Here is a 24,346-nt window from a genome sequence, read left to right on the forward strand (position 1 = left end):
TTTTTTTTTATTGAGAACAGCCCAACATAAAACGATTATTTAGTATAATGTTACCTATAAGAAAACCTGAACTGTTTAAAACGCAAAAAATATGCACTTCCTTATCATTTTTCATCTGTCCTCAATGTGCATGCCAAATTTTAGATCGATCCTTCACATAGAAATGTTTGAACAATGAAAATTATTATAATAATGCCTGATAAGACATATGGCTTCCATTGTCGATGCTTAGATTTATAAAGGGCCTTCAAGAGCAAATAACATTAACTTATATAACAGAATACAGAAAATATGCTGTAAACTTCTTATATGCTATATCGAAGAAGAAATATAATATTATCAAAACGTTTTTGGGCTTCTTTCAGTGCGAATTTGTGAGTTTAGAGTGCTCAATACGAGTTTCTGTACTTTTTATTATCCCCGCCATAGGCGGAGGGATATTGTTTTGGCGTTGTCTGTCAGTCTTTCCGTCTGTCCGTCTTTCCGTCAGTCTGCCCGTCTGTTCGGAGCCATATCTTGGAAGTGCTTTGGCGGATTTCATTGAAACTTGGTATGAGTATGCATATGGATAAGAGGATGATGCACCCCAAATGGCATTGTACACCATCAGTTAATAACAGAGTTATGGCCCTTTGTATCTTGAAAAATGCTTTATGTGTGTCCGGAGCCATATTTTTGAAGTGCTTTAGCGGATTTTATTGAAACATTAAATGAGTATATATATGGATAAGAGGATGATGCACGCCAAATGGCATTGTACACCATCTGTTAATAACGGAGTTATGGCCCTTTGTTTCTTGAAACAATGTTGTTTTGAGTGTCAAATATAATACTTTTGTGTCCAGAAGCATATTGGTGTGGGCTATCAATTCAACGAATTTGCTTGTTTAAATTATTTTCCCATACAAATTTTCCCATTTAATTATTTTTCTTTACACTTTTCAATACTCGTTTACTCCATAAAACAAAATGCATTTATTGCATGTAAGTAACAAGAACGCATTATAATATCCCGTGAAAAAATGGTGGTTTTATGTCAATCATGCTCCCTTGTGACTTGGCCTGTTTTGACAAAAAAAACAACACTGTATACACAATGAAAACTTTACACCTCCTCGCAAACAGACTTTATACGGCATTAGATGGAATAGATTCCAATCAAATAGGCTTAATTAAATATCTCACAGCTTTATAAAAACTCAAGGCCTGCATGGGGGTGACAGAAATTATTGCGGTGTTATGTTTCTGGGGTATATGTATCGGTAAGTTGGAAAGCATCGAGCTGGAGAAGGGTTTGAGTTATTGATCATCAAGTTAAATAAGTTGTCCTGAAAACACGATATACACAAGAATAGACGCCATTTTACCTTCTGTGAAATCATATCATATCATTCTCGTCCACTTCACTCATTTATATACTGCAAAAACATTATTATTCGTGGGACATTATTTTTTATTGATTTTAAGGGTTGAACGATCCACAAATTAAATACAAACACACTGGAAAATAACTGACACAAATTCCATATTTATTGTTTCCAAACTGAGAAAGTCACACATTAACTACCACGTCCATGAAAGTCTTTTTTTAACCACAAAATAACATGCGGACGAATTTATATGATTTTACAAAAAACAAACAATTTAAAAGGATATTTTACCTTATGTAAATTCATACTATTTTTTTCCACCTCATCTTAATAAACAGGAAATACACAAGCAGTGCTTTTCCTTGAGTATTCATGGGTCTGTTTAACGGACCCATACCCAAAGCATGTTATATGCTGTTCCTTATGAAAATTATATCTTAATTATATTTCAATTATATCTAACAAAGTTTATAACTATTATAATAGGAATTTATTCCTATCATTTGAAGTATTATTAATACTTATATTAAATGTGTTTTTCCCAAATCAATGGACTTTTAGCACGAAACAAATTCAAAATCCCAAAATTGCATTGTTTCCCAAAGTGGCCAAGAAAAGGCCTGACAAAGCGTCTCTTTTACCTTCTGCGTCATGCTTGTCCCCCACATCCTCAGCATCGTTGTCCCGACTGTCAGCAGCAACTGGAGCAGTAGAAGAGCTTGATGTATTTCTTGTATGTATATTTAGGACTCACACACATTTATATAAATGTAATAAAAATCAATAAGACATGTAAAACATCATAAAATATGGCAAATTAAGAAATCTCACATCAAGTGTTACCTTTCTGTAAACATTGCGTAAAATATCAATATATACTCCTCCAAAGATTACTTAAACAATTAGGGCTGCAACAATATACCGGTATATCGGTACATATCGCAATACGCAATCCGCATATTGTATTGCGATATGATTTTCATCATACCGGTACGAAAATTTTACAAAAATTCATTCACATTTCGTCTAGAAAAGCCATCCAAAATAATGATAAAAAGGTAAACAAAACAAAGCAGTGTAAATTATTTTTTACGTAAAAAAAGCATTCTAAAAAGTGTATTATACGGAGTAGCGTTGTTACATGGGAGCATTCATTTGATGCTTTTAAACAGATTATCGTTGAATTAATTGCGCACAGCTGTAAATGTTTCGTTCGATTCTGATTTGAGCATTATTTGTAATCCGAATTTTGGAAACACGCTTCCAAATTTGAATGCTAACGCGACAATAAAAAATTATAGCGTCAAATAAAAAGTGCTTTATCCTTTGTCTCAATAAAAAGCACGCGAAAATTATACAGACATGTAGAACGTCGCATGGAAAGTATGGATGTATTTTGTGTAGTATAAAAACGGGAACATCACGTCAGCTGAATTACGCGTGTTCAGTGGGAAAAACGCCCCGGTTGGACGTTATTTCATCACATCTTTAAATAATAATTGCAAAAATGTATTTGATACTTAAGAAAATTTGCAAATGTTTGTGTTTCTTATTATTCTTGAGCACATTTATAGTAAATATTTACCAGAATTTGCTTTAAAATTGGAATTTATGGGATTATTGGGTAATTGGCAAGTTATAATTTTGGTACAAGTTAGCAATATATTGCGATATATTGCAATACGGGTTTTTGAACTTACAATATATTGCAATACGGTTTTTGGCGTATTGTTGCAGCACTATAAACAATGTCATACTTTATTAAAAAAGTATTCATCCATATACATTTCTTACATGGCATCACGGTGTTTATAGAAAATGAAAGTCTAAAAATAGCCTCAGTTGCTATGTACATGTGCATATATGTAGAAATATTAAATTTTCAGTTGAAATGCTTCGTTTTTTCATGCAAAGTTTTCAAGAACTAAATTTTAATGACACAAACGTTATGACAACATAACATAATATGCATTAGATCTTATGTTCAAACAAAAACCCTCACATTGTATAATAAGATAACAATATGTGTACATAAATTATTTGTGTCTTTAACTACACACTTAATGTTGTATTGTAACATCACACACTACTATGTTGGTATGCTAAACAACACATTGTCATTGAAATACTAATCGCTAATTACAACAACTAATACATACATGTTCACACTATTCCACTCTGAACACCACAATGTTGTCATTATATTGTCCCACAATGATGGATGATGTGGTGCTGCTGTAGCAGACTGACTGTGGGTACCACACTCCCCAAGTAGCAAGATTAGCCAGCTTACTCTCTCCCTCCCAGCCCACCTGTAGTACAGTGGCGGAGTGCCATCCACAGACCAGCACCTGGCCTGCAGGGGTCACATGTAGACCAGATGGGACATCTAGTGCTGGGTCTGTGTATGTAGCCAGGAGTGTGCCATCCCTGGCCAGGGTGAGAAGCTTGTGCTGGGAGGGGCTGGTGATGTACAGCCTGTCCCCTGTGGGACTCACAGCACACTTGTATACTGCAAAACAGAGTAACATCAAGATATTGAATTAATGTAAATGTTAAATAATCTTATTACACATACTGCAGTGATATTGTATTACGCATATGTTGCTATAAAGAGGCCTTTACACATCTAAAATATATGCATACATTTCAATGATTCAATAGTTAAGCGTGACAATAAACTTCAGTAGCAGAGCTATTGTGTAAACGTTTGAAATGTTGAAATGCGACTGGTGAGTAAGATATGAATTAGAGCAAAATTACACAGATGGAAAGAATTACACATACTAAAACAATTGCTCAGTTCAATCAACAGGTAAACATATTGTACATGTACAATCATTTAACAACCACAAAATTAAGACAGGGTCAGAAAGTGTCTCTTTCCCAGGAACTCAGTTTCTATTTATAGACATGTCATGTAGTGACAGTCAAAATACTTCATTACTCATGATTATAAATCAATATTTCTGAATCTTGTTTTGTCTACAATGTTCTGTAGTATTCAAGGGCACATATGAATTATATAACAAATATTTTATAATACATCAGCGGGTTTTCTGCTATTACATCTGAATTTCATTTTATTATTATCTCACAAAGTATATAACTATAATTTATATGGTTATTTTTTTCAAAATAACAAGATAAAGGCCTAATGGGTCAATATTTGTTGATTAAAAAAATAAATACCAATTCGGTTCATTTAGTGGATAAAAATTCCCAAATTTGTCATTGTATGGATTTAAAATAACACAATTTGACTAAACTTCTTTTCTCACAATGGCTAGAAAAATCCCTGTGCATAATAGGTATGTTATCAAGATGAATTCACCATGATTCTTACCCGAGTCATAAGCAGATTCTTCTTCATAGAGTCTGCAGACCTGTTTGCCATATAGTGTGTACTTGAACAGAGCAGTACCAGAGCAGATAAACAGTTCACCCTCGTGGTGGTTAATACCTTCACATTTATGTTGTAACTCAAGCTTCCTACCAAATGTGAGCTGACTCTGGGTGACTGTGATAAACTGGACATTATGTATGTTGCTAGCATTCTTATCCAGAGCCACCGCAATCTCACTGGGTGTGATCTGACATATGTCCAATACATATTCAGTCACATCACAGTGACTCACCACCTGGTACTGCTGGTTCAGCAGCTTGTACCTCTTATTCTTCCCGTCTGCGACCAGCACCTGCCCATCAGTCAGAACACATATGCCTGTGATACGACATTCATATGAATCACTTGGTATTCTCACATTGTGCACAGACTTCCGCTGGACGTTAAACGCCTTGCCTGACTTTCCTAGCAGAGTCAATGCTTGCTGTATTATATGCTTACATTTTATGCTGGCTATAAGACAGAGCTCCTTATTATCTCCAATTTTCTGAACAATTTCATGGAATTGTGACAAGTCATTGTGAACACTGGTGCATTTATGAATAGAACTTGTAACTGACCCTTTTATGCTTATAACTTCATCTTTCATCTCGTTAAGTTCCTTCGTAGTAATATTATCAAATTCATTCACGATAGAGAGAACACTCCTACACATCTCTTCTTTTAAATATTGCTCATTTCCGCCTGATGTACCCACAGAATTATTATCACATTCATCTATATAAGTATTTAAATTGCCACGCATTTGCTCTATCATAACTGCACTATGTTCCTTATATGATCTCTGCAATGACTGAATGCTGGCCTTCTGACTGATTTGCAGGGTTTTAATTTCCCCCAGGACAGTTTCCAGCTCCACTGACAGCCCCTCTAAGCCTGTGGGCTGCGAGTTGGTCAGCTCCGAAATCTGGGTCACTTTACTGCACTGGCTGAAATAAACAATTAATACATTTACATACTAAGGAATAGTAAGTGATATTATGTAATGCTTCAAACAAGAATAAAGTGTTAAATAAAAACATACATGGACAATAAATAAACGCTTCTTGGGCTTAATATGGGGGTATATAGATTTGCACTTTTCCATCCATCTGCATGACTTTTTTGTCATATATAACTCAACATGTATTCCTGCAACTTAACAAGTACAGTAACCAGGCATGTGAGCTAATGCGCACCTCTATATTTTGTTTCTGTTGTTTTCATCATAATTGTAGTAGTGTCTCCTATTTAGACAAAAATGACATTTTAAAATATGTGAAGAGTGTAAAATAAACAAGGGCTGTTTGTGAAATATGCATGCCCCCCATATGGGCTGTCAGTTGTAGTGGCAGCCATTGAGTGAATACGTTTTCTGTCACTGTGACCTTGACCTTTGACCTAGTGACCTAAAAATCAATAGGGTCATCTGCGAGTCATGATCAATGTACCTATGAAGTTTCATGATCCTAGGCGTAAGCGTTCTTGAGTTAACATCCGGAAACCATTTTTCTAAGTTGAGTCACCGTGACCTTGACCTTTGACCTAGTGACCTGAAAATCAATAGGGGTCATCTGCAAGTCATGATCAATGTGCCTATGAAGTTTCATGATAATAGGCATAAGTGTTCTTGAGTTATCATCCAGAAACCATTTTACTATTTCGGGTCAACGTGACCTTGACCTTTGACCTAGTGACCTGAAAATCAATAGGGGTCATCTGCCAGTCATGGCCAATGTACCTATGAAGTTTCATGATACTAGGCATAAGCGTTCTTGATTTATCATCTGGAAACCATTTTACTATTTTGGGTAACTTTGACCTCGACCTTTGACCTTGTGACCTCAAATCAAGTCATCTGCGAGTCAGGATCAATGTACCTATGAAGTTCCATGATCCTAGGCCTAAACGATCTTGAGTTATCATCCGGAAACCATCTGGTGGACGGACAGACGGACATATGGACAGACCGACATGTGCAAAACAATATACTCCCTCTTCTTCGAAGGGGGGCATAATAGTATTGCTACTAGAGGACTAACACTTTACATAAATATTTATCATTGTGTAATTCAACCCACATGCATAGTTTGGTATGTCTTTTTTCAACATACCCAGAGTTATGGCCCCTGTTTAGCAAAGAAATCACATTTAAAATTGTGTTGTGAGTAACTCAAAGAAAACAGCTGAAAAGGGATTAACTATTCTTAAAGTATTACCCACCATGTGAAATTATGCACCTTGATATTTTTTTTAAGTTTTTTTTTTACATAAGAAGAGTTATGTGACAGTCCCTTTAACCAAATGATAATATTTTTTCAATTGTGAGAATCGTTACTCAAATAGAGGGATACTTCTACAGTAACATATTAATCATCAGGCTAACTTGTGCAACTCCATATATTTGTTCATAATTTTAAGACATTTGTGCAGTTGTGGGACAAATTGGATTGTAGAGGTCTCCATGTACTCAAAACAATGTTCTAGTTGTTTATACTGTTTTCAATTTTAATATTGTAAACCTTGACCACACTATCAATAATAACAAATGCAAGAAAAGAGGCATGACTTTTAGTTTATGTATATTCCCACACATTTTTAAATAAGCCATCGATGAAAGTCAATGTATTGTTCACAACCACCTGTCTTAAGTGGATTAAAAGTCAATGAATGAAAGCATTTAATAAGGGCAGTACTGTGATATATATGAAGAATGTCCAATTGTCCTACATGTACAGTGTTTTATGACAATGAAAATCTGTTTAAAATATTGTTATGATTGGTATAACAGGTACGTAAACTGACTGCGACACCTTTATACATGTAATTTCATGTTATAAGCTTCTGTGACTTTTGACCTATTGACCGAAACATGGATTTACCTCTTAATCTTCCTGCATGTAAACATAAAATATGTTGCATGGTTGTAGGACGAAGTATTCCCTAGACATCATGTGGAAACAATTTGTCTACAGACCAATATACAAACGGACCACAGGACAGATGCCAACCAAAATAACACGGCTTCTTAAAAGAGGGTCCTCTATTTCATAAAGTCTCAGCATGAACAATCTAGCCTGTGATGAGTGGCTTATGACATGCAACCTCATGGTCTAAAGTCTCAGCATGAACAATCTAGCATGTGATGAGTGGCTTATTATGACATGCAACCTCATGGTCTGCTATGTCCCAATATATTGTGTTGTTATGTTACCTATTGTGATTACTTTGCTTTTGTTCTTGTCACATGATCTATTAGTGGAAAAGAAAAGACATCATTGTAAATTGTTTTAAAGGAGGATCCGAGAGATTGGTTTATTGTTTATTTATATGTGATATTGAAATACCATACAGTAGCAAGCCTTAGTGGCAATGATGTGTTTTTTTAAATTGGGATATATGAATAATAATTTTGCAATTTACTTTATACTACACAAAATAAGAAAAATTACAACTTTTTTAAAATTTGTCAAAAACATACTTTAATTGTATTCGCATTATTTGCATTATTTGCAAAAAAATGGTTAAATGGCAGCAAAGCAAGAGCCAATCGCTGTTCAAGAGCGTTTTTCACATTCAAAATGTTAATTTCCTAATGTTAATGAAATCCAAGATACAAAACATGTTTATGATTATATTACACACATTTTTTTACAGTATTAAAAGTGTACTTAATATTGAACACAGTGGACTGCACATTTTCAACAAATATACACACATTTGCTTTTCTAAATTATGCAAATAAAAACAAAGGTTTAAGAATTTTTGTGGGTTTTATTTCCTTTAAAGTCACATAATATCCACCGCATGAAATGTTTGTAAAAAGTTTATGTTTTTTAAATCACATAATAGTGTTAGTAGATATAAAGAATAACAGGTTACTGCTTGATCTTTTTGTAATATATCAGGCAAGGCTTAGAATAATATAACGGCGAGGCTTGCCGCGCCGTTATTTTATTCTTGCCGAGCCTGATATATTACAAAACGATGGGACAGTAACCTGTTTTTCTGTTTATCATACCATATTTTCCTAAAAATCTGCAAAATAATCCATTTTTTATATTTAAAATGTACAGATCCCCACTGATTTTGCTGATCCGGCTTTTACACGTTGACATACATGTAACAACGGCGTTGGAAAAGAGGTCACGAATAATCGTTTAGAGAATAAAAGTTGTTTCTACTAAGAGTGCACCCGCTTTATTTATAAACGTTTTGAATTGGAGATCAGGAATGGACTGCAGCGACAACATTTAATGTTTGATTAAGACACATTTTTTTAAACACATTTAAATAACACTATTACATCCCCGTCATGCAAAAATTGGTCTTATAGCATATTTGGCCAGCGTAGCTCAAGATTTCGTGATATCTCCTGAGTATCCTCTACATAATGCATATCCTGAAAAGACTGCTGGACTGGAGCTACGCTGGCAGCATATTGCATAAGACCCATTTGTACATGACAATGTTATTTACAAATCTGTGCATCTTGTAAATGGAACATCAAACCACAATGCTTTCTAATAGAAAATTGAAGTCACACTGTGTTATTTATAGCAAAATAGCAAATGTCAGTTGCCTATTCTGGATTACAGGAAAGATTTTCAAACAGACTGAGTGCGTACATGTATGTCACGTATGTGTGGCTAGACAATTCAATGATTTCAGATCTAGCATGCAAACTATATTATTTTGTTAATTGAAAGACAAATGCAAGACAAACAACATTTACCAATATATTTTAGGTTTTCAATAATTTATTTCCATAAAATTCATGGGATTGTTATTTGATATCTTAACAAGATGTGTTTGTGAAACACAATGTCCTCCTATATGACGTTTGACCTTGAAGGATGACCTTGATCTTGACCCTTCACCACTCAATATGTGCAGCTCCATGAGATACACATGCATGTCAAATATATAATTGCTAGCTTCAATATTGCAGAAGTTACATTACATGAGCAATTTTGACCAATATGTTTGACCTAGAAGGATGACCTTGACCTTTCACCCCTCAAAATGTGCAGCTCCATGAGATACACATGCATGCCACATATCAAGTTGCTATCTTCAATATTGCAAAAGTATTCATAAAATAAGCGATTTGGGCCACATATATTTGACCTCTGACCTTGAAGTATGACCTTGACTTTTCACCACTCAAAATGTGCAGCTCCATAAGTTACACATGCATGCCAAATATCAAGTTGCTATCTTCAATATTGCAAAAGTATTCATAAAATGAGCGATTTTGGCCACGTATATTTGACCTCTGACCTTGAAGGATGACCTTGACCTTTCACCACTCAAAATGTGCAGCTCCATGTGATACACATGCATGCCAAATATCAAGTTGCTATATTCAATATCGCAAAAGTTATTGCAAAATGTTAAAGTTGGCACAAACCAACCAACCAACAGACCAACCAACAGACAGGGCAAAAACAATATGTCCCCCACTACTGTAGTGGGGGACATAAAAAGCAATATTGTATTATCAACATGAGGACTTTATTAATAGTTACAGTCCATCTTCCCCTGACAATTTACTGACCAAGCATTGACCCTGAACGTATTGGAGACGAAATGTATCTGCAGTCTGCGAAACAAGCGCACGCCCGGTGGCCTGGGCGTGTAAATTATAGCTCGGGCCTATTAAAAATGACATATGGTACGCCCGTCAGTCTAGTAAACATATGGACATATGGACGGACATACGGACCGACATGTGCAAAACAATATACCCCCTCTTCTTCGAAGGGAGGCATAACAATATATAGGGCTCTTAAACCAGGCAATCACTTTTTCTAGGTAATTGAAGTAATCTAGGTAATCATAAGTAGTTTCTTGACAGCTTTAATTTCTTATTGCAGCTGGATAGAGATTTCTTCAATATTGGAAACAAAACACTAGACAAGAATTCTAGTACACATAAAGGTAGTCTTGTCTAAAATGCTTGTGAAAATTGCTCATGCAGTGTTACTGGTCTGACAGTGATGATAGAGCTCATAATGTGTGTTGAATGCACATTGTTTTTCAAGTTAAAACAATACAATCATAAAAATCAAGCATGTGATCTACTTTAGACAAAGAACCCAGTGTATAATGTAAATCTGTTCTATAATAACTCCATGCTGAAAGACCTCCCATACCTGAGCATGACCGAGAGAGAGAGAGAGAGAGAGAGAGAGAGAGAGAGAGACAGAGAGAGAGAGAGAGAGAGAGAGAGAGAGAGAGAGAGAGAGAGAGAGAGAGAGAGAGAGAGGAGAGAGGGAGGGAGGGAGGGGAGGGAGGGAGGGGGAGTTTTTTTCTTGCTTTCTTTCTTTCTGTCTTTCTTTCTTTCTTTTCTTTCTTCTTGTTTCGTTCTCGTTTCTTTTCTTTCGTTCTCTTTTGTTTCTTTCTTTCTTTCTCTTTCTCTTTCTTTCTTTGTTCTTTTTTCTTTCTTTCTCTCCTCGCCTCTCTCTCTCTCTCTCTCCCTCTCTCTCTCGTCTCCTCTCTCTCCTCTCTCGAGAGAGAGGGAGAGAGAGAGAGAGAGAGTTTTACCTCAGAGGCAAGATCTGAACAAACTTACCAGAGGACCACCATACAATGTTAAAAACTGTTATCAAACCCATGACTTTTATGGATTCAGAGAAGATCTTGACTTTTATGGATTCAGAGAAGATCTCAAACGGAACTATTTATTATATAAGTCAATAGAAATCTTTTCACCCTTGGCAAGGCAAGTTTTGACCCCTGAGGCATAATTTTAACAAACTTGGTAGAAGATCACGTCTTTTTCTGCTTACTTTCCAAAGAAAAACAAATACGGTAAGAAAATCAATATTGTTCCGATACATCAATGTTGATGAGCAACATGAGGAAACAACACCCACATGGTTTCAGAGCATCATGAATAAATGATTAAATGTTACTTTGTAGCAAATGATCTAAAGCAGCAATTTGAAAAATTAAAAATTAATTTAATAATTTATTTCCAAAAAAAAAGAATGAAAGTGTAGTCTTAACATTACTAAGTATTTCATACTTTTCAAAAACAATTAAGCGAAAAAAGTTGTAATTTCTAAAATACCATAAATTAAAATTGACAACTTGACAATTCTAAATTCTCATTTAACCCTTTCCCACTTAGAAGCAAGGTGCAAATGGCTATCTGCAAACAGCATAAAACCAAAACAGCCTGCGAGTAACTTGCAGTCTGTTCAGGTTTGATGCTCTTTGCTGCTCATCAGTAACCTAAGGTTTGGAGACGAAGCCTTAAAAAATTGAATCTAGTAAGAAAGGTCTTTAATTAAATTTAACTTTCAGCACGACTAAAAATGCATGAAAATACGTATCTAAGTGGTTAAGGGTTAAATTGTGACATAGTTCATTGATATCTTAAGACTTATTTGTGCCAAAGTATTTTATAACTACCTGTGATTATTGAAGGCACACTTTGTGCAACACAGCTGACTGTGGTCATCACATAACATTTCAATTTTGTGGTCCTTATGCGCTTCACACTTTAATAGAAATTCCTCCACCTCTTTTGAAACTGGCCATTTTTTCATGTCATTCCTTCCATAAGCTGAATGTTTTTTAAACCACTTATCATGCAACTGAATACATTTCCCACAATACAGTTTCAAACATGTTTTGCAGTAAAATTCTGCATTTGCTTGCTCTTCGCATGAGGAACAAATAAAATCCTTAACCTCGTCAGAGCTTATGGCAAGTGAAGACATAGACAAGCCCGCCATTTTGATAACTGACTGTTTAAGCACACAAAACTAACAGCTTAAGTTGAGGAAAATTATTAATTTCACAGTATCTCTGTGAATACGAATAACTAGTCCAGAAAAGACACGATTTAAATCTTTGTGTATTTAAAAGTCAATCAATCACAAAATCTGTACTGTACAAAAGTCAAGTTCAACCTCAATAAGCAATCAAGTATTTTGAACTAAACAAGTACCAAATAAACTGTCAAATGACATTCAATGGTATGACATCAGTGAACAGTGTAACTATGTAAACTGTAAGGGGACTATTGGGTCACGTGGGTATTGAAGATATTATATTTCAAACTGTGGAAAAGAAGATACCTAATTGAAAATTAGATCATGTTTAACAGATTGGAAGGCAAAATGCAGTGAGTTTAAATGCATATTGATTAATGGACCGACATTTATGTACAATGTAAAAAAGCAAGTTGTATGTGAAGGACACAAATTGTATATTTATCATCAATGTCACTTAATTTTGCTTTAACACAGAACTGTTCGTAATTGCTATGTTAAGTATTTAAAATACAAATGGCTATTTTTACAATTAAAACATCATACCATTTTTAATATAATATCTTTACGAAAAATTGCACATAATAAAATGGGGCATCCTACAAGTAAAAAATTGCACGTAATATGGGACATCCTACAAGTTAAAAATTGCACATAATATGGGGCAACCTACAAGTTAAAACGCCTTTCAACTGAAAAGTTTTCAGATTTGATTCACTTATTTTTGAGGCCGATTTACCAGACTGTTGAATTCTGATGAAAACAATATAACAATAAACAAGGCAGCCCAAGAGACAGCAATATCCTCCACAAAGATTGTTTTGACCTTGAAGTGGTGACCTTTGTTTTGAGAAAGTGTTACTAACGCATGCCTTTTGAACATTGTCCCAATCACTAATCCTTTTTGCAAAACTTGATACAAATCCTTCAATGTGTATAGTAGATATAGAATGAACATGTTAAAAATATATATTATCTTAGTACAACCTTGACCTTCAGCCAGTGGGACTCTACCATTTCTTCTGCACTGTCTCCATGGCCTAAACATTGTAGTCTAGATAAATAAAACTCCTTCCATGGGTATAGGAGATACAGCCTCCACTCAAAACAGAAGCTAAAACTTATACATATTGACCTTGCAGTATGACCTTGACCTTATACAGGCGTGACTGACTCGTTCCTCCTTCACATCATCTTAATGACCTAAAAATTGTAGCCAAGCTAATAAAAAGCCTTACATGGGTATAGGAGATATTGATCAGACATGAAAATAGAGGATCTAACTCTTGACCTTGATAAAGAGTTGAAGCGAATGATTAATGACTTCTGCACATAATCTAAAAGACATAAATATTGAAGCCAATAACCTTCATGAAAATCCACCAAAAAGTAAAGGACATACTGAGCAGAAAATAAATTTAGGCGCACACCTTCAACCTTCAAGTACGACCCTGACCTTGAGTCAGCATCAATGACTCATGGCTTCTGCACATCATTTGAGGCAAGTTTTACACACGTATTACAGACATACTAATGGCGTGACTTATTGCAGAGGGACAATAGGCATTCCTATCATATAGATCCCTGTAGGGGACTAGCACAACTTAGGTTTTACTTAGAGGTAAAGGCCTTTCAATTTGTTTATATTAAGATAAATGAAAAATGGTTAGAAATTATGTTTAACACATTTAATGACAACACATATATTTTAGCTTGATTGCTGAAAAGCCCAAGGTTTAATTAAGACACCCTAGAGTCTGTTTTCTGAACTAGTCCTCGGTGCCATCGGAATAGATAATGAAAGACTTCCAGAGTGAAGTTCGACCCAAGACTGCCTTATGGCTAGGGTTACACCACATCCAATGCAATATTGCTACATCATTGCTGTTTACAACCTATTTTAATACAATAAATGTAAATGAGCTATAGAAAAATGTACACTTGCTTATAGAAGAACATTCACTGTTTTCTGCAAGTAACACCCACATGACACCCACGTTTACTGCAATTAATATATGCTGCTCTGTAACAACCATGCCTCGTTTTGCATTGCCAACATCTGCAATATTAGAGCAAAAACTTGAGTTACGATGAAGTGATAGACACATTGTGTCTTTTGTGACTTTGACGTAGGACTTTAGAGTCATTGTTGTTGCAGGCAACAAACGGAGTTTATCCCAACTGTAATTAGGCTCAGCCAGTTTTTACAGAATGGGCATAATCTGATTTAGCTTTGTATATTATGAAATGCAACACATATAAATTGCCTGACCTTGTGGTTTGGGATAAAATACAAATGTATGTACAGTTATCTATTATTTAGAGTCAATATAAATTATGTCATCACAACAGTGCGAAACAGCACAATATGAAACATAAACACCATTTAAAGAATAAAGCTGGTGTCACCGCCTTGAAACGGACAGTTCAAAGCATTGGGGGTTTAAATAGAAGTACACAACAGTTCCATTATAACGCGATTGACGGGGTCCAAAGATTGCAATATATTCGGAGCGCGATATGAATCAAGACATGTCTGACTTAGTTGTTAAGCAGTTGATGTGCAGTTAATGTGTCAAATTTCATCGGTATTTTCATTTTATGTACGGTGCTGCGTTATCTTTGTTTCATAATAAGGCCACAATTAAAATATTGTTGGTTTGCCCTTTACGGACCCTAAATTTTACAGGTGGGTAGGTAGGTAGGAAAATTATTTTATTTTATTTGGGAAATTATATTTTTAATACACTAATAGTCTATGAATATTTAAAACACTTTTATTAAAGCACTGTTGCAGTGTACGAAGCCCTATGTAGCTTAACATTATCTTGTTTGATGTTTCTTGCATATATTAATATCAAATGCATGCTTGTGTGTTATTACATCAAATATTTGTTCATTATATGATGTTAATTGCTCAAATGCATTTGTAATTATTTAACAACCAGACAGCTTTTATTTTTAACTTAAACCTTTCCCTTAAATTGGGCTTAATTAGCATGCAACAAGCATTGAAGGAATGTAGAAAGACAGCCCAAAGCCTTTAATGGAAAAATTCAGACATGGCGAAAGACCGTCACATTTTACAGGCCAGACTTGCCTACCAGGAGAAACAATTCACAGGCCAGTTGAAATTTTTACAGGCCTCAATTTTAAGTGTTTGACAGGTTAGTGCATAGTCTCAGCATGGCAAAATAAATTCATAAAAGGGCAAACTGAACATTATTATAAAGCATTATTTCTTCTTGAATGCTCTGAGCTTTTATGAGTACATACGTACAGCTCAGAGGGTCAATAGCTGGGAGTTGTATTGTTGCAACTAACATAAGCATGAAAACTTGATTTGGGGAAATAAATTAAGGGTGTTAGTTTCAGTTTGTGGATATACTAACGCTTTAAACATATATACTTGAGTGTTGTCGATGTATTTAGCTAAGAGACATTAATAAATTAAATAAGTTTACCTTTACATATCCATTTCACTAACATGCCATTACAGTAAACTGTTTAGTGTGGCAAACATAATAAAGCAGAATATGCACATGAATCCAATTAAACACAGATCCACTTGCATATAAATCAAATCATGTTTGTCTTTTATTTTGCATTTTCGAAAGATAATCCTGTAACTGTTAGATGTATTTTTCTTTGAGAGTAGACTGCATTCCAATTTTCAAACACTTCATCACTTGTTCTGTGACATTCAGTTCATACATTTCCAAAAAAAGAGAGTTTTATTTGTATCTAAAACCTATGCTCCATCGTAGAATGACACGCTCTTGGGGCGTATGAAATTCCAACCATTGGAGCGACCTAGATCGGTCAGGGGCGATAATAATAGACAGGGATATAAATACGCGCATGAAAAAATATTGCTTTCGGCTCTTTTATCATCGTCAAAAAAAACGAAAATAAAAAAAATACGTTTCAGAAATCGCAATAAAAATTTTTGGGTCGGGGGGTAAAAAGTGGGTCGGTCGGTAAAGGGCAAACAAACTCAATTTTAATTTAGGCCTAACTGCAAACCAACTTTACATGTACTTTTGTGCAACAACAACAAAATATTTATTTGTATAAAAGTAATATGGTTATTAAAGTTTTGATTACCGTGGAAATTGAAATGCCATTATTAATTTTTTTTTCAGGTACGATCAGCGTAATATACGTAAAAAGACGTATGAAGTGTACTTGTGCTAACGTTCGAATCTACTCTAACAGATGGTCCGTTTCAAGCAAGAGACAGGAAACAAACCAATATAATTTAAAGTTGTTTTTATTTTATATTTACAGACACAACGAGATTCACCACAAGAAGAATGCGCAGTTCTAACAAAATTTCCGTGGACATGACATGTGTACATATATATATATATATATATATGGCGTCAACATGCATAGATACACATTTACGTAAAACATAAACATACATTTATTTACAAATTATATAACAAACACATCAATTTCGGTCACAAAAAAGTAGTCAGTCAATTCAGTTTGTTTCAATAACGACCGGGCTTCTGATTTTGCCCGGTAAAAGATGTTCCTCAGACGCATTATCTTCAGCAATAAACTGACATTATTATCGAGAATGAGACACTAATAACTCAATCCATGTTAGAACAACACTGTCACTTACGGTCTGTTTTCACGCTTCACTGCGTGTCAAGTATAAGCCGTGAAATAACGGGTGATCAATTACTAGCCAGAACCGGTTGTTATCGCAGTTTGCATATTGTCAGATTATAACTTGTCAACAATTTTTTTTTTTAATGTGTTTTGTGATCATTCTTGCCGGATTTTTTGGGAGCCATAGCCTACTCGCGATATAATAGACAGCAAGATATAACGGATTGCGATGTAAGGGAGTTGCAGTGTAATATGTTGAATAAGAATATGACTCTGATAACGCGGTCGCCAATGCATGTGTGTGGCAGTCTGTTTCATGATTTTACACTAAAACAAATGTATGGTATATGTTATATAGAGTCTGCTAGAATGCAATATTTTGTGAATTGAACCTTTAGTGCAAAAATCAGGACAGAAGCCATCTTGGTTTTTAGTTTCCAGGAATTGTGGTTTATAGAGAGCAAGAAATACAGAGAGGACACAGCATTACAAATTCATGACCCAGTGCAAATAAATCGTTATACATGTTATCTTATTAGGTAATTATAGTGTGGAAATATAACATGACCTATACTATTTCATTTTCTGCTTAAATATGCAGTCAATTGAAAGCCAAGATGGCTTATCAGTCGTGTTTGAACACACCTGTCAATATAAAAATTCATCTCAAACAATATATATGGGAATCTGGTATAAATCTATGGGGTAAACAAATACGGCAGAAAGTAAACAAGAGGGCCAAGATGGCCCTAGTTCGCTCACCTGAGAGGAGTTGGTTCATTCAATCTTTACTAAATGTCAAACTTGACCTAGATATTGTCCAGACAAACATCCTGGTCAAGTTTCATCATTATTTCATCTATGAGTCATGATCAATGTACCTATGAAGTTTCATGACCCTAGGCATAAGCATTCTTGAGTAATCATCTGGCAACCATTTTTCTAAATTGAGTAACTGTGACCTTGACAGCCATTGAGTGAATACGATTTTTGGCACTGCAACCTTGACCTTTGACCCAGTGACCTGATAATCCATAAGGGTCATCCATGATTCATGATCAATATACCTATGAAGTTTCATGAACCTAGGCATAAGCGTTCTTGAGTTATCATCCAGAAACAATTTTACTATTTTAGGTCACAGTGACCTTGACCTTTGACCCAGTGACCTGAAAATCAATAGCGGTCATCTGCAAGTCATGATCATTGTACCAATGAAGTTTCATGATCCTAGGCATAAGCGTTCTTGAGTTATCATCCAGAAACCATTTTATTATTTCAGGTCACCGTGACCTTGACCTTTGACCTAGTGACCTGAAAATCACATGGTCCTAGGCCTAAGCGTTCTTGAGTTATCATCTGGAAACCATTTTACTATTTCGGGTCATCATGACCTTGACCTTTGACCTAGTGATCTGAAAATCAATAGGGGTCATCTACGAGTTGTGATCAATGTACCTATGAAGTTTCATGATCCTAGGCCTAAGCGTTCTTGAGTTATAATCCAGAAACCATTTTACTATTTCGGGTCATCGTGACTTTGACCTTTGACCTAGTGACCTGAAAATCAATAGGGGTTATCTGCGAGTCATGATCAATGTATCTATGAAGTTTCATGACCTTAGGCATAAGTGTTCTTGAGTTATCATCCGGAAACCATTTTACTATTTCGGTTCATCGTGACCTTGACCTTTAACCTAGTGATCTGAAAATCAATAGGGGTCATCTGTGAGTAATGATCAATGTACCTATAAAGTTTCATGATCCTTGGCATAAGCGCTCTTGAGTTATCATCACGAAACCATCTGGTGGACGGACGGACCGACATGAGCAAAACAATATACCACCTCTTCTTTGAAAGGGGGGGGGCATAATGAGAAAACTGCCCCCCTCCCAGCAGCCATGTTATTCAACTGACCGGAATCATTTTTTAACTCAACTCTCGTATCAAGGAAACAAATGTTCTGAGCAAATTTCATGATAATTGGGCGAAAAATGTGACTTCTACTGTGTTCACATGTTTTCACTATATAAATATTGAGAAAAATGCCCCGCCCACTGGCCGCCATGTTTTTTCACCGATCCCGGCCATTTTCAAACTCGTCAGAGATATCAATAAAACCATTGTTTTGACTAACTTTCATGATGATTAGGCAAAACTTGTGACTTCTAAAGTGTTTACAAGGTTTCTCTATAGCCAAATAGGGAAAACTGCCACTTTATACATATAGAAAAAAATGCCCCGCCCACTGGCCGCCATGTTTTTTCACCGATCCCGGCCATTTTCAAACTCGTCAGAGATATCAATAAAACCATTGTTTTGACTAACTTTCATGATGATTAGGCAAAACTTGTGACTTCTAGAGTGTTTACAAGGTTTCTCTATAGCCAAATAAGGAAAACTGCACCGCTCACTGGCGGCCATGTTTTTCAATGGATCAGAACCACTTTTTAACTCAACTGAGATATCATAAAGACAAACATTTTGACAAAGTAACATGATAATTGGGCATGAAATGTGACTTCTACAGTGTTTACAAGTTTTTTCTTTTTTTGACCTAGTGACCTAGTTTTTGACCCAGCACAACCCAGTTTCGAACTCAGCTGAGATTTCATTGGGACAAAGCTTCTGACCCAGTTTCATGAAGATGGGACAAGAAATGTGGCCTCTAGAGTTTTTACGAGCAAATGTTAACGGACAGACGGACATACGACTGAAAAAGACCGGTCACAAAAGCTCACCTGAGAAATCAGGTGAGCTTAATATTGAAGCAAGATATATCTGAGATATTTGTCAACATAAGTCTTTCAAAGGAATATTTATTTATGGGATCATGGACAGACTGTGCATGGTATACAATGCTGTATCAAAGACATACAATTTACTGCTATTATTCCAGTGGTAAAGTGGTAAACGTTTAATAACTTAGAAATGAATGTGCTGATGTTGAATATTATGTTAATATTTCAGTGACTTTTTTGCTTGAATTTGTTACAGCCTGTACCATTTGAATTGGGAAAATTAGCGCGATAAACCGTGAAATTGGGAAAAATAGCGCGATAAACCATGAAATTTTGAAAAATTAAGCATTATAAATAGGATTATAAGTAACAGAATTGATGTTGTTTTTAAGTGAATATTCAGGGGGTTTTCTAGAAAAGTAATCTGGTCAACTAGGGATTTTTTAAATCAATAAAAGTTGCAAATTTAGGAATGATTTATGGAAAAAAAGGACTAAATTAAATTAATATATTTTGTAGGATGTTTAAAAATAAAGCTGAGATCTACAGCTAAGACTTTTTTCTTTAAAAAAAAAAAAAAATTTTGGGTGTGGGAAATTGGGCTTCTTTTTGGGAAATTTTGGTATGATTTTTGGGAAAAAATGTGGATTTTCGCAATTGGGAAGCAGCCTAAAATCGGCTGTAATTTTGAGCAAAAAAAATCACTGTATTTATATAATATATATAAACCATGCGACACTAAACCATTCAGGCTATGTTTCATTTGACTTGGTTAAAAAAACAAACAAACAAGTATAGTGTTCATTACCTTTTTCTATGATTTTACATGGAAGCCTTAGTTGTGAATACACTTTACTTAGATTTGATCTTTGTACTGATATTATGATGATACAATTTCTGACTAAATTTCATCAACATTGAGTCATAAGGGTAACTCCTTCAGTTGTAACAATATGTGCGTAACCTTAACCCTGTTGACTAGGTCCAGTTGTAACAATATATGCGTAACCTTAACCCTGTTGACTAGGTTTAGTTGTAACAATATGTGCGTAACCTTAACCCTGTTGACTAGGTCCAGTTGTAACAATATGTGCGTAACCTTAAAGCTGTTGACTAGGTCCAGTTGTAACAATATGTGCGTAACCTTAACCCTGTTGACTAGGTCCAGTTGTAACAATATGTGCGTAACCTTAAAGCTGTTGACTAGGTCCAGTTGTAACAATATGTGCGTAACCTTAACCCTGTTGACTAGGTTTTTGAAATCGCTTGACCCAAATTTTACCATGACCAAAATATTGTCAAGATAAACATTTTTACTTCTTAAGTGATCATTATGTGCATTCATTAGCTTGGACTATGTTTTATTTGGCCTTATCCAAAAATTTGAGTTTGCTTTACTAAATCTGCACTATAACTGTAATCTACTTTGCTGTTGGTGTCATTAACTGTACTGAAATCCTTGTAGGTCCCGACTTTGATGGCATCAAAGTATTAAACTTTGCTAGCGTTTGTTCATAAATGCTTACAAAATCGTAAAAGCGAATTAATATCATAATTGTCATATTGATGTCATATCCAACAGTTTGGAGTTCCAATGCATATGAAGTAATAGCATGCCTCATTATAACTGACCGTTGGATATTACCGTAACAAACAACATACTACTAAAAGCTTTATATTATTTGAATCTAACATGATTGTAATACAGGTATATAAACTGCCATTTTTTCACAAAACAACACATAAATGTGTTTTCATGAAAACAACACACCAACACAATTAAATGACGTTTGCCAGGTTTATTAAAGTGGGTATGCACGATTTTGTCAAAAAATTATGAATTTATATAAAATGAATAAAACTTATTTTACATATATTTCAATATAAATTAGAATAAAAGTTAAGAAAAACATGTGTCAAAAAATGTGAAATAAGCTAGATATTTAATTCTGAACTCGAAAATGTATGTACAGTCGAATTCGCCAGCATGATATCATGCATGTACAATGTGAATGTCAATTTAGTTTTACGGATTATTTTAATTTCCTGCAACGATTTCTATTCTTACGACACACGAGCACTAACTCCGATCCTAATAAAAAAGATGAATGGTTAGGTTATTGTAGGAAAATATGTATGAAATATCTTCGTCACAATTGGCTTGGGTCGCTTATTTATCTTTGCTGCATTTTATGAAATTCATCTTCAATGTATAATTGTTCTTGCCTATTTTTTGTTATTGTAACATATATATAACAATTTAACACATACAAAAATCGTGCATTCCACTTTAAGATTACATGAGATTCATTCATGAAAATATTAAGCTAATCATGTAAAATACCAAGTTAACAATTTAAAAGCATGTTAGAGAACTTATTTATGAAAATTGTCCTACTAATGTGGTTTTACTGCGCCAAACGCAGAAATGATAAGTTTGCAAAATGTCTCTTTATCGCGCATTCAACCAGGCACATTTTACTGAACTGAACATCTTGGAATTTCTGGAATAATCATCACAACACAAAGCGTCCTTTCCTTTTATGTGAATTAAAAGTGAGACGCTCAATTTATTAGAAAAACAAGAGATGTATTTGTCAGAAACACGATGCCCCCTACTGCAACCCTTTGAATCAAAAGTATCTTTTAATTAAATCCCTTTAAAAAATATTACTTCCCTTGTGAAAATGATCTGTACCTGCCAAATGATATAAAATATAAACTATCTCCCTTTAAAGCTTGTTACTTCCCTTGGATTCTGTTTTTTGACATTTGACCTTGAAGAATGACCTTGCCCTTGTCATTTCACCACTCAAAATGTGCAGCTCAATGAGATACACATGCATGCCAAATATTAAGATGTTATCTTCAATATTGCAAAAGTTATGGCCAACGTTAAAGTTTTCGGACGGAATCGCAGACTGACGGACAGTTCAACTGCTGTATGCCACCCTACCAGGGGCATAAACATTTAAAAATATGTGACAACATTTAGTCTCAAACTCATTAAAATTGTACAAACAATAGTCATATACTTGTAGAAATTTCAAAATTAAGTTTTTATGCATAGGTATTGTAAAATATTATTATATTTTCTTTGGCTTGGCACTTTTGCTTCCAAACAATAACATCATACATCATCTATCAACACAAATCTGACATTTTAACTGTATCATCAATGATCCATGGTCTATCACTTTGACAAACATTATAATATGTGTTTATGTTCTGTTTTTTGTTCAGTTAAACACATTAGTTACGCATTGAATTTAGTTCTCTTGTGAGAAATGTAAGCCATATATATGCCCAAGTTTAAACCCTTTGTCAATAACAATTGTTCCATGTCACATGACCGCAGGATTCCCTTCAAATCACAAATACTTACAACAGCTCCGCATAGCGGGTGCCAACGCTCCGCTGTGGGTGCAGTTTTGAATAAATGAAAGCTTGTCAGAAGTTTTATATTAGAGGTCACATTGACCTTTGACCTGAAAATGGGTGTGGCGTGTAGAACTCATTTGGAAGGTGCATTACATATGAAGTTTGAAAGTTGTAGGTGGAAGCACTGTGATGTTAGAGGCAAAGTTAAAGGTTTATATTAGAGGTCACAGTGACCTTGATATTTGACCTAGTGACCCAAAAATGGGTGTGGCGTGTAGAAGTCTTCAAGGTACATGTACATATGAAGTTTCAAAGTTGTAGGCGGAAGCACTATGATGTTAGAGGCAAAGTTAAAGTTTAGTTAAAGTTTTATATTAGAGGTCACAGTGACCTTGACCTTTGACCTAGTGACCCAAAAATGGGTGTGGCATGTAGAACTCATCAAGGAGCATTAACATATGAAGTTTCAAAGTTGTAGGTGGAAGTACTTTAATTTTAGAGGTTTTAGCATGACGTCGGGCGGCGGACGACGAAGATGCTATGACAATACCTCGGGTTTTCTCCGAAAACAGACGAGCTAAAAATGTATGAAATTGTAAATTCATTTCATGAACATGCAATTGAATCAATTTGAAATGATTCAAACAATATTTACACTTAAAAATGCATAAGAATACAAAATCAACTCCAGATTGCTGCACTTCTCTCGCTATCGGCCATCACTTCATTACTCATGTGTTTTCACTTTCGTCACATGATCTTTCTTATTCAAGCTATGTCCATTGTAAAAGAGCATGCTTTAATCATACTGTTATTTCTTAATAAATGATCTCAAGTTTTACTATACAATTTTCTTATGGTCTAATGCAATGGTGTGGTTTATAAGCCGAGCTTACGTTACAACACTGGTTCCACCAGTTTCATACTTTTAATTCCTTATCAACAAGCAAATTTGTATTCCCCGTCTTCTCCTCGTTTATATCTATACATCTATGAAGTTTCATGTTGAAAACGTATATAGTGTTTGAGATACAATGTATAGCCCTAACAAATTA

At 34.9% G+C, this 24,346-nt stretch overlaps 1 protein-coding gene across 2 annotated transcripts in view; it reads right to left on the reverse strand.

The window, feature by feature from the left end:
• The window catches only part of LOC127874187 (uncharacterized), a 365,429-nt gene that overhangs the window by 48,832 nt on the left and 292,251 nt on the right, over positions 1 to 24,346 (reverse strand). For both annotated transcript variants that reach the window (XM_052418385.1, XM_052418395.1), the window contains exons 3-4: positions 3,530 to 3,882; positions 2,012 to 2,071 (exon numbers count right to left, since the gene is read on the reverse strand). In XM_052418385.1, the coding sequence (XP_052274345.1) occupies positions 3,539 to 3,882 (344 nt within the window). In that variant the 3' untranslated portion in view covers positions 2,012 to 2,071; positions 3,530 to 3,538. The remainder of the gene's footprint in view (positions 1 to 2,011; positions 2,072 to 3,529; positions 3,883 to 24,346) is intronic.

The sequence above is a fragment of the Dreissena polymorpha genome, chromosome 1, assembly GCF_020536995.1.
Source record: "Dreissena polymorpha isolate Duluth1 chromosome 1, UMN_Dpol_1.0, whole genome shotgun sequence".
Lineage (NCBI taxonomy): Eukaryota > Metazoa > Mollusca > Bivalvia > Myida > Dreissenidae > Dreissena > Dreissena polymorpha.